This window comes from Rhinolophus ferrumequinum, chromosome 18, assembly GCF_004115265.2.
Source record: "Rhinolophus ferrumequinum isolate MPI-CBG mRhiFer1 chromosome 18, mRhiFer1_v1.p, whole genome shotgun sequence".
Lineage (NCBI taxonomy): Eukaryota > Metazoa > Chordata > Mammalia > Chiroptera > Rhinolophidae > Rhinolophus > Rhinolophus ferrumequinum.
Genome location: NC_046301.1, coordinates 40396397 through 40409490, shown reverse-complemented (window position 1 = coordinate 40409490; position 13094 = coordinate 40396397). Strand labels below are relative to the sequence as shown.

Here is a 13094-nt window from a genome sequence, read left to right as displayed (position 1 = left end):
CATAATAATAAAGGGATTGATCCAACAAGAGGATATAACCCTAGTAAACATCTATGCACCCAACATAGGAGCACCTAAATACATAAAAACAGATATTGACCGATATTGACATAAAGACAGATATTGACATAAAGACAGAGATCAACAATAACACTATCATAGTAGGGACTTCAACACCCCACTGACACCAATGGACAGATCCTCCAGACAGAAAATCAACACAGAAATGGGGTCCTTAAATGACACATTAGACCAGTTGGATTTAATTGATATCTTTAGAGCTTTTCACCCCAAAGCAGCAGATAATACATTCTTCTCAAGTGTACATGGAACATTTCAACACTACGTTCAATAACAGTTGTGATACAGGAAAACCCTGTCTTTTTCCTGATTTTAAAGGAAAAGCATTCAATTTTTCACCATTAAGTATGATATTAGCGGAGGATTTGTCGTACGTGGCCTGTATTATGTTGAGGTACTTTCCCTTTATACCATTTTATTAAGTGTTTTAATCATAAATGGATGTTTTATCTTCTCAAATGCTTTTTCTGAATCTATTGATATAATCACATGATTTTAATCTTTTATTTTGTTTATGTGGTATGTCACATTGATCGATTTGTGTATGTTGAACCATCCTTGTGACCCTGGAATGAACCCCACTTAATTGTGATGTATAATCTTTTTAATGTATTGTTGTATTTGATTCCCTAGTATTTTGTTTAGGGTTTTTGCATCTGTATTCTTTTTTTCTGTTATCATTACCAGGTTTAGGTATCAGGGTAATGTTGGCCTCATAAAATGAGTTAAGTATTGCCTCTTCTTCAGTTTTTTTTGGAGGAAAACAGGCATTAAATCCTCTTTGAATGTTTGGTAGAATTCACTAATAAAGCCATCTGGTCTTGGACTTTTGCTTTTGGGTTTTAGATGATTGTTTCAATGTTCTTACTGTTGATCAGTCTATTTAGATTTTCCCGTTCTTCTTGATTCAGTGTAGGAAGGCTATATATTTCTAAACAATGTTAAAAAATTAAAACAGCAAGCATAATCCCCTTTCTGCTTCTTGTGAGTTTTTCTTGTTTTTATTTTTTAAGGTTTAATGATGGGTCTTGGATTAACACTTGGTTTAACTTAGCAATTCTTTATCACTTGGAAGCAGTATCCTTTTAGTCTATGTGAGACTGCAATTTTACTCTGTTCCCTTTCCACTGATGACTGTTAAATTTTATTTCATGCATTTGTGTTGAAACTATCATTATTTTCTGCATTGATCTATTCATGCAAATACTTTGTTATCTGACTTCTAATATTAAATAGTTTTGTACTTTTCAGATGAATATGAATTCATAAGGGAGTGTGTTATTTTATCAAGCAGATAACTTCATTTTAATTCTTTTTCAGGTTGCTGCATATATAGTCAATGTGAGATTAACTTGTAGATTTCTTGTTTGTGTTATATATGATTATTTTAGGTTTCAACCTTCATTCAACTTTCTGTGCATTTTGAGAACAAAGTACTGACGATACCAGGATAAGTAAATTTTATAACCTGTAATCTGAACTTGTGTAGTTTATGATTCAGTCATAAGAGGGACAGATATTAATCAAATAATTTCATAAATAAATTCAATGAAGAAAAATACAGGGAATGACGACATCAAAATGGTGGCATGAGGTGAGCCTCTGGAAATCTCCCCTGGAATTTACAACAAATTAAACAGCTATAACTCCACAAAGGACTCCCTGCACAGCAGACAGGCAAGACGAAGAGGCTCACTACCAAATTCACCGAAAGGTGGGCAAATTGCGTGAGCAGGGGAGGAGGGAAAGGAGAAGTGCAGATACGGGGCCGCGCGGGCACAGGATGCAGACCTAGCTCAATGCTCCGAACTCGCTGCATCCCGGAACTACCGCATCTGTGGGAGAGGGAAGAACTCAGAATGCTAGGGCTCTGCTTATGGCTCACAGGGCTGAGGGGACAGAATATAATACGGCTAAACCCAATGCTCACAGCAGAGACCTCGGAGCAAAGACTGAGGGAAGAAGGCTGAAAACGGTGGTTTAAGCCCTCACTGCTGCATAGAACGGAAGCCATAGGCACTGAGACTAGCCTCCCCCTGCCTACCCTCCCAGAGCTTGCCCCATCCCCCACCTGCCCAGTGCTAGAAGCGGAACAGTAGCAGTGTCAGATCAAAAGAACAGAATATTTGCATTCTGAGAACTGTGGTCCGCAGAGACAGATTCGCAGCCCAACTCGTTCCAGCAAAGGGGAGGGAGCTGTAGAGGCAGGACTGGCTGTAGTGGTGGTTACCGCCATTGCTCTGGGCCACCTCTCACAACTCACTCTGCCCCTGTCCCAACCTATCTGGGCAGATCCCTGCAGGAGTAAACAGAACTGTTGAAATATAGGGCTCTGAATCTAGTGCAGGAAGAGCTTTAGAACTTCAAAAGCTCTCCGCATCCCCACAGGGACGTGGCGCCCTATGACCCAGGCAAACTGTTAACAGAGGAGAAGCCCACCTTCCAGGGAATCCCCCTATTGTGTGAGAAGCTGGAATAGTGCAGAGAAAACAGAACACTACAGTGTGAGAGAGAAAAAAGGGCTGCAGTCGGAGAGAAAATAAAACATTCTACCAACACGTACTGGAAAACAAAAGAAAGACCTCTTCCTATCAACCTGTTGCAGAACCCTCCCCTGTAGAAGTCTAGGACGAGAAATAATAAATCATTAATTGCCATGAATAAACAAGGCAATAAGACAGCTCAGAAAGAAAGTGAAAAGTCTCCAGAAAATGAACTTAAAGATATGGAAATATGTGACCATTAGATTATCATCAGATTTCTCAGCAGAAACTCTACAAGCCAGGAGGGAGTGGAACCAAATATTCAAACTACTGAAAGAGAGAAATTATGAGCCAAGAATAATATACCCAGCAAAGATATCCTTTAAATATGAAGGAGGAACAAAGACCTTTCCAGACATACAGAAGCTGAGGGAATTTTCTAATACACAACCTGCACTACAAGAAATACTAAAGGAGGCTGTTTAACCAGCATCAACAGGGACAACTTGTGGCAACCAAAACATAAAAAGGGGGAGAGTAAAGGCCTGAACCAGAATATGGGAATGGAGAAAGTAAGCATGCTGAAGAAAATGGAATACTCTAAATATCAAACTTTCTTTTACATAAACTTAATGGTAACCACTCAAAAAAATTTCAGAACTGAAATATATACTGTAATAAAAGAAAAAAACAGAGGGAAACATCATAGAATACCACCACACAGAAATAACAGACAACAACAAAAAGGCAAAGAAACAATGGAGACACAATCTTACCAGAAAACTAAAGATAGAATGATAGGAAATCCTCACATATCAATAATCACCCTAAATGTAAATGGACTGAACTCACCAATAAAAAGGTACAGAGTAGCAGATTGGATCAAAAAACCAAACCCAACCATATGCTGTCTCCAAGAGACACATCTCAGCCACAAGGACAAGCATAGACTCAAAGTGAAAGGGTGGAAATTGACACTCCAAGCAAATGGTATCCAGAGAAAATCATATGGGGAAAAAGCCCCAGAGAGCAGTTTCCAGGCTCTCAGCCTCACGTGGGGAGGTGCTGGTTCAGGTACTGAATGACCATCAGCTGTGATTGATTGGCCATCATCTGTGACCGGTTAGCCAATTGGCTACTGATGTAACTGCTGGGCTGCATTGATTGGTTTGTTGGTTGGCAGTCAGAGAAGTGAATGGCGGACTGTGGATCATGTGGGCGTGTGTCTCGCCCAGCCTCCAGTGAGACTATATAGTGGTATGACTCCCTTACCTATGGCTCCGTGGGTGTTCCTTTTTGGCCTAGCCACATCCTGTGTTCTTATGTGAGGAGCGGGAGCTGAGACCCCGCAGGCTGCCCCGCACGACAATCAAGTATAGCAATACTGATATCAGATGAAACAGACTTCAGGGTGAAAAAGATAACAAGAGACAAAGATGGACATTTCATTATGGTAAAGGGGACTATACAACAAGAAGACATAACAGTCATCAATATTTATGCCCCCAATCAGGAAGCACCGAAATATACCAAGCAACTACTAACAGAACTAAAGGGAGAAATTGACCAAAACACAATTACACTAGGGGACCTAAATACACCATTGACAGCTATGGATAGATCATCCAAACAGAAAATAAATAATGAAATAGCAGCCCTAAATGACACATTAGATGAAATGGACATAATTCACATTTATAGAGCACTTCATCCTAAAACATCAGACTATACATTTTTTTCTAGTGTACATGGAACATTTTCAAGAATAGACCATATATTGGGACATAAAACTAACCTCAGCAAATTTAAGAAGATTGAAATCATACCAAGCATATTCTCTGATCACAAGGTTTTGAAATTGGATATCAACTACAAATGAAAGCAGTAAAAAACACAAATACATGGAGATTAAACAACATACTTTTAAAGAACAACCGAGTCAAAGAAGAAATTAGAGGAGAGATCAAAAGATACATAGAAACAAATGACAATGAAAATACATCCTATCAAAATTTTTGGGATGCAGCAAAAGCAGTTTTAAGAGGGAAATTTATATCATTAAAGGCCTATCTCAAGAAACAAGAAAAATCCCAAATAAATAACCTCACATTACACCTTAAAGAACTAGAAAAAGAAGAACAAATGAAACCCAAGGTCAGCATAAGGAAGGAAATAGTAAAAATCAGAGCAGAACTAAATGAAATAGAGAGCAAAAAGACAATAGAAAAAATTAATCTGACAAAGAGCTGGTTCTTTGAAAAGATTAACAAAATTGACAAACCCTTGGCTAGGCTTACTAAGATAAAAAGAGAGAAGACACTAATAACAAATTCAGAAATGAAAAAGGGGAAGTTATCACAGATGCCATAGAAATACAAAGGATCATTGAAGAATACTATGAAGGACTATATGCCACCAAATTCAGTAACCTAGAAGAAATGGACAGTTCTTAGAAACATACAGCTTTCCTAGACTGAACAATGAAGAACTGGAAAATCTAAACATACCGATCACCAGTAACAAAAGTGAATCAGTCATCCAAAACCTTCCCAAAAGCAAAAGTCCGGGACAAGATGGCTTCACTAGTGAATTCTACCAAACCTTCAAGGAGGATCTAATATCAATCCTGCTCAAACTCTTCCAAAAAATTGAAGAAGAGACAATACTCCCTAACTCATTTTATGAGGCCAACATTACCCTGATACTAAAACCTGGTAAGGACAACACAAAAAAAGAAAACTACCAACTAATATCTCTGATGAATACAGATGCAAAAATCCTGAACAAAATTCTAGCAAATCAAATGCAACAATGCATTTAAAAAGATTATTCATCACGACCAAGTGGGGTTCATCCCAGAGGCACAAGGATGGTTCAACATATGCAAATCCATCAATGTGATACATCACATAAACAAAATAAAGGACAAAAATCATATGATTATATCAATTGATGCAGAAAAATCATTTGACAAGATACAGCATCCATTTATGATTAAAACACTTAATAAAATAGATATAGAAGGAAAATACCTTAACATAATAAAGGCCATATATGACAAACCCTCAGCTAATCTCATAATCAACAGTGAAAAACTGAAGCCCTTTGCTCTACGTTCAGGAACACAACAGGGCTGTCCCCTGTCACCTCTGCTTTTCAACATAGTGTTGGAAGTCCTCGCCAGAGCAGTCAGGCAGAAGAAAGAAATAAAAGGCATCCAAATTGGGAATGAAGAAGTAAAATTGTCACTCTTTGCAGATGACATGATGCTATATATAGAAAACCCTAAAGACTCCACCAAAAAGCTATTGGAAATAATCAACAAATACAGTAATGTGGCCAGCTACAAAATTAATATACAAAAGTACATTACATTCCTATATACTAACAATGAAATCTCAGGAAAAGAAATAAAAAAAAAAAATTCCTTTTGCAATTGAAGCAAAAAGAATAAAATACCTAGGAATAAACTTAATCAAGGATGTGAAAGACCTATATGCCGAAAACTATATAACACATTTTTAAAAGAAATTGAAAGGGACACAAAGAAATGGAAAAACATTCCGTGCTCATGGATTGGAAGAATCAACATAGTTAAAATGGCCATATTACTCAAAGCAATATACAGATTTAATGCAATCCCCATCAAAATCCCAATGGCATTTTTTAAAGAAATAGAACAAAAAATCATCAGATTTGTTTGGAACACAAAATACCCCGAATAGCCAAAGCAATCTTACGAAAAAAGAACAGTACTGGAGGTATCACACTCCCTGAGTTTAGCTTATACTACAGGGCAACAATAATCAAAACAGCATGGTATTGGCCGAAAAATAGACATGTAGACCAATTGAATGCAATTGAGAACTCAGAAATAAAACCACATAAATATGGACAGATAATTTTTGACAAAGAGGTAAATAACATACAATGGAGAAAAAACAGCCTCTTCAATAAATGGTGCTGGAAAAATTGGAAAGCCACGTGCAAAAGAATGAAACTGGACTGCTATCTGTCACCATATACCAAAATTAATTCAAAATGGATCAAAGACTTAAGCATAAGACCTGAAACAATAAACTGCATAAAAGAAAACAAGGTACTAAACTTATGGACCTTGGGTTCAAAGAGCATTTTATGAATTTGACTCCAAAAGCAAGAAAGTAAAAGCTAAAATAAATGAATGGGACTATATCAAACCTAAAAGCTTCTGCACAGCAAAAGAAACCATCGACAAAATAAAGAGGCAACCAACTGAATGGCAGAAGATTTTTACAAACAGTGCCTCCAATAAGGGGCTAATATCCAAAATATAAAAGGAACTCATGAAACTCAACAACAGAAAAACAAACAACCCAATTGAAAAATGGGCAGAGAACCTGAAGAGACATTTCTCCAAAGAGGACATACAAATGGCAAATAGTCATATGAAAAGATGCTCAGCATCACTAATCATCAGAGAAATGCAAATAAAAACCACAATGAGGTATCACCTCACCCCAGTTAGAATGGCTATCATCAACAAGACAAATAATAACAAGTATTGGAGAGGCTGTGGAGAAAAAGGAACCCTCATACACTGTTGGTGGGAATGCAGACTGGTGCAGCTGCTATGGAAGGCAGTGTGGAGGTTCCTAAAGAAATTACAAATAGAATTACCATATGACCCAGCAATCCCTCTCCTGGGTATCTACCAAAAAAATCTGAAAACATTTATCCATAAAGACACGTGTGCTCCAATGTTCATTGCAGCTTTGTTTACGGTGGCCAAGACATGGAAACAACCAAAATGTCCTTCGATAGATGAATGAATAAAGAAGTTGTGGTATATATACACAATGGAATACTATTCGGTGGTAAGAAAAGATGCAATAGAACCATTTGTGACAACATAGATGGATCTTGAGAGTATAATGCTAAGTGAAATAAGTCAGAGAGAAAAAGCAGAGAACCATATGATTTCACTGATATGTGGTATATAAACCAAAAACAACAAAAGAACAAGAAACAACAAAAAAAAGAACAAGACAAACAAATGAGAAACAAAAACTCATAGACACAGACAATAGTTTAGTGGTTACCAGAGGGTAAGGGGGGAGGGAGTTAGTAGATGAGGGTAAGGGGGATCAAATATATGGTGATGAAAGGAGAACTGACTCTGGGTGGTGAACACACAATGGGATTTATAGATGATGTAATACAGAACTGTACACCTGAAATCTATGTAACTTTATTGTCACCCTAATTAAAAAAAAAAAGTTACAACCTCTAATCCACAAGTAAACATAAAATTACCCACATGAGAGGCATTTTTACCACAAGGGAGCTGAATTTTTTGGAAAGTGTAAAGACAATAGAACAATTTATTTAATGAGGAGCTCTGAGGATTCAACCCTTGAGAGGCTGGATACTTAAACACATTCCTGGCTTTGCCTACAATTCTCTCATCCCCGCCAAGTGAAAACTCAAGGGTTTCCCAAGGACACACCTTGGGGAACAGAAAGCTTCAGTGATAACCTCGAGAGAGGGGCACTGTGTCCCAGCGAGGGCCGGTGGAGTAAAAAGGAAAACAAAGTGGGTACTGGGCTTTACCTCTACAATAATGAGCCTGGGACAGTCTCACACTTATATAGTCACTGATGATGAAGGAACTTCAGTTTCCCATGAAACCAGTCTTGTCCAGTCCTTGTTTCCTTCTCGCTCTCTTTTTGGAATCTAGAGCCTCTCTTCAATAATTTATTTTCCGGAGAGTCTCCACCTGTTTTCTACTCTTTTCCATAACTGTAGGCTCCTCTTGATTTACTGTGTTTAATCATTTATTTATTAACTACTAACTGGAGATCTACTATGCACAAGGTATTGTCTATTTTGTTCATGTGGTTGGATTTTTCTGTTATATTCCCTAACTATTTTTGCAGCAGAGTTGACTCACCAATAGCACTTAATAGTTCTATATTGTTGTTGTTCTACCTTAGTGTCCACAGTGTAACCTGCAAATAATATAATTTCTGATGTTTGGTACTCAGGCTAATTTCCTTTCCTCATTCTACTAATCTCTGTAAGTGTTCAGGAGAATATCAATAGTTGAATTTGGAGCAGACTCTATCTGTTCATGAATTTAACACAATATTTTAACATATAATGTCCTGTTGTCTGCAGTTTTAAATAACAAATTCTTTTTTGGGATAAAAAATTGTCATTGGTTTCCTCATTTAGCAGGGGTAAGCCAACTATATGATGAGCTCAAAGATTTCTTTATGTGTTATAGTTCATGCCTTTGGTCTCAATCTTTAATATACATCTAAGATTGGTAGGTGTTGAGTTCCTACTGTGTGCCAGTCACCAGAGAAGTCCAGGGAATGACAACAGTAAGCAAACAGTGCCATTTGCAACAACGTGGATGGATTTTGAGATTATTTTGCTAAGTTAAATAAGTCACACAGAAAAAGTCGAGAACCATGTGATTTCAATGACATGTGGGATATAAAACTGAAAGCAACAAAGAAACGGTACAAACAAAGAAACAAAAACTCATAGACACAGACAATAGTTTAGTGGTTACCAGAGGGTAAGGGGGATGGGGGAGTGGTAGATGAGGGTAAAGGGGATCAAATATATGGTGATGGAAGGAGAACTGACTGGGTGGTGAACACACACTGGGGTATATAGATGATGTATTACAGAATTGTACACCTGAAACCTATGTAACTTTACTAACCATTGTCACCCCAATAAACTTTAATTTAAAAAAAGTTACAACCTCTAATCCACAAGTAAACATAAAATTACCCACATGAGAGGCACTTCAAGGAATAGTACAGGATGTTCAAATTGTGGAGCTCACGCACTCTGTCCCTCTTGACCTAATGCTCTGTTCTCTAGCTCACGGGTCTCTTAAAAAATGCCTTCTGCTACCAAGCTCACTGAGCAAACTGCAACTGGAAATTCTGTTCTCTCAGCCCCAAATACTTGCCCTTTTAAAAGTTCTCCTCATTGACAATTATCCAGCCTTCCCCTCACAGCTCAAATATTCATATTCCAGAGAAGCCTTTTCTACCCACTTCCCAGACTAAATTGGTCCTGTCATTTTTTTCTTTCCTTAATTAACTAGCATTCTTTAGACATTAATAATAGTGAAACTTTTTCTATCAGTGAGAATGTAAACATTTATTTTCCTTCTTTGTTTTTCACTTTTTTTAAATTAAGGTTTATTGGGGTAACAATGGTTAGTAAAGTTACATAGGTTTCAGGTGTACAATTCTGTATTACATCATCTATATACCACAGTCACAGTGTGTGTTCACCACCCAGAGTCAGTTCTCCTTCCATCACCATATATTTGACCCCGTTTTCCTTCTTCTACCATCTCTCTGCCCCTTTACCCTCTGGTAACCAGTAAACCGTTGTCTGTATCTATGAATTTTTGTTTATTTGTCTTGTTCCTTTGTTGCTTTCAGTTTTATATCCCACATATCAGTGAAATCATATGGTTCTTGACTTTTTCTGTGGGGCTTATTTCGCTTACTATAATTATCTCAAGATCCATCCATGTTGTCGCAAATAGCACTATTTTATCTTTTCTTATGGCAGAATACTATTCCACTGTGTATAAACACCACATCTTCTTTACCCATTCATCTATCGAACGCCACTGTGAATAACGCTGTAATGAACATTGGAGTAAATACATCTTTACAAATAAATGTTTTCAGATTTGGAGGGTATATACCCAGGAGAGGAATTGCTGGATCATATGGTAATTCTTTTCTTAATTTTTTGAGGAACCTCCACACTGCCTTCCATAACGGCTGCATCAGTCTGCATTCCCACCAACAGTGTATGAGGGTTTCTTTTTCTCCACAGCCTCTCCAACACTTGTTACTATTTGTCTTGTTGATGATAGCCATTCTAACCGGAGTGAGGTGATATCTCATTGTGGTTTTGATTTGCATTTCTCTAATGATCAGTGACATTGAGCACATTTTCATATTGGCCATCTTTATGTCCTCTTTGGAGAAATGTCTATTCAGGTCCTCTGCCCATTTTTTAATTGAATTGTTTTTTATTGTTGTTGTTATTGAGTTGTATGAGTTCCTTATATATGTTTTGGATATTAGCCTCTTACTGGAGGTGCTGTTTGCAAAAATCTTCTCCTGTTCGGTTGATTGCCTCTTTATTTTGTCGATGGTTTCTTTTGCTGTGCAGAAGCTAAATTCATAAAGTCCATTTTGAACGCAAGGTCCATAAGTTTAGTACCTGTGTTGACTTCTATGCGGTTTATTGTTTCAGGTCTTATGTTTAGGTCTTTGATCCATTTTGAGTTAATTTTGGTACACAGTGACAGACAGCAGTCTAGTTTATTTTTTTGCACGTGGCTTTGCAATTCTCCCAGCATCATTTATTGAAGAGGCTATCTTTTCTCCATTGTATGTTTTTGGTTCCTTTGTCAAAAATTATCTGTCCAAGTCAGGAATTCTAGTCTCCATTTTGTAGGATTCCACTTTGGTTTCACTGTAATACAATGAATACTTAAGGTGGGTGGTTGGGGTAAGAGACTCCAGTTTTTAGGATTCCATTTACGAGTGAATGGAGATCCAACTCTTAGACGAGATGACCCACTTTATAAATCACTTGAGTGAAGGGCATGGTCAGTGTTTCAATTATGCAGAGGGTGCCCGTTTGTGCTGATTCATGTTGTTCTTGTCTCTTCCTTCAAAGCCGTATCAGCTCCATGGAAGCAGGAAACAAAACAGGAAGTTTTGAGTTCATCCTCCTTGGATTGTCTGAGGATCCACAACTGCAGCCCCTCCTCTTTGGGCTCTTCCTGTCCATGTACCTGGTCACTGTGCTTGGGAACCTGCTCATCATCCTGGCCGTCAGCTCTGACTCCCACCTCCACACACCCATGTACTTCCTCCTCTCCAACCTGTCCTTGGCTGACATCTGTTTTAGCACCACCATAGTCCCCAAGATGCTGGTGAGCATCCATACAGAGAACAAAGCCACCTCCTACATGAACTGCCTCACTCAGGTATATTTTTCTATGGTTTTTCCTATCATGGAGTCTCTACTCCTGACTGTGATGGCCTATGACCGCTTTGTGGCCATCTGTCACCCCCTGAACTATATGGTCATCATGAACCCACGCCTGAGTGGCTTGCTAGTTTTTATTACTTGGTTCATTAGTGTCATAACATCCCTCCTCCATATCTCTCTGATGAGGCATCTGAACTTCTGTAGAGATCTTGAAATTCCGCATTTCTTCTGTGAACTGACACAGATTCTCAAGTTGGCCTGCTCTGATACCTTCCTGAACACCACACTGCTCTATTTTATGACTGGTGTGCTGGGTGTTTTCCCCCTTTGGGGCATCCTTTTCTCCTACTCAAGAATTGCTTCATCCATAAGGAAGATGTCCTCATTGGGAGGAAAGCAAAAAGCATTTTCCACCTGTGGGTCTCACCTCTCAGTTGTTTCTTTATATTACGGGACAGGTATCGGGGTGTACTTCACGTCTGCGGTGACTCACTCTTCCCAGAAAGTCTCAGTGGCCTCAGTGATGTACACCGTGGTCACACCCATGCTGAACCCCTTCATGTACAGCCTGAGGAACAAGGACGTGAAGGGAGCCCTGAGGAGGCTTCTCGGCAGAGCAACCGCTTGTCTGTGACAGATCCCCTGGCCCCGGGTCTGAGTTTTGTGGGTACCAGTGGAAGAAACTTTGATTGAGAAGTTCTTACTCTTGAATCTCTCAAACCATCTTGTTCTTTCATCCAGTCCTGAAGTGTCTATGACTTTGCTCCTTCGTATCCTCAACACACATTTAAACATTTAAACAGCTGATCTCCCCGTAATTTCTTTGATGACCTTTCTGCCCTGTCTGCTGTCCAAAAATTATATCCTTGGTCGTCTTTCTTACCCCCACACTTGTGAGTCCTAAACTTGGATTTGAAGCATTTACTGTATCTTTGTTATCTCAAATGTTGGTCTAGAATGCTTAAACTATTGATCATTCACCTTAATTTATTTCTATGTGTTTGTGAATTGTGTGTGTATGTCACCAACAGTGTTTTTTGGGTTTTTTTTACTGGATAAAGTATGATTAAAGTACATATCAAAATATAGTTGATGTTTTAGTGTGCATTGCATGGTAAGCCTATGCTAACTATTGTCTATTATCTTATGTAGTCTTCCCAATATAAAGGACTATGATCCCCATTTTAAAGGTGAGAAAATTGAAATTTTAGCCCTAAGAGACCTGAAAAACAAAAACTTCCCCAAAGTTACAGAAGGACAGGGGACCAAGTGGCAAAAGCAGGATTCAAACCCAAACCTCTGACCCTGAGCCCATATTCTTATTTAACAGGCTGCACAGATTTTCACATGGGTTTTGATGTTGTGTACATCTCTGTGGTAAATTTCCCTGCTGACTAACAATATTGGTGGTTATCCTCTCCTGTGGCATATCCAAGCGAATTACATTGCCTTTCTCCCTTGAAGGTAAAGGTGACAATATGTTTTTATCTGTCC

General features: G+C 38.4%; 1 protein-coding gene across 1 annotated transcript; it reads left to right on the top strand.

The window, feature by feature from the left end:
- The first annotated feature begins 11295 nt into the window (after positions 1-11295).
- On the top strand, positions 11296-12234 carry LOC117037796 (olfactory receptor 7D2). Its single transcript, XM_033134268.1, has one exon. The coding sequence runs from the start codon at positions 11296-11298 to the stop codon at positions 12232-12234; it is 939 nt and encodes a 312-aa protein (XP_032990159.1).
- The last annotated feature ends 860 nt before the right edge of the window (positions 12235-13094 follow it).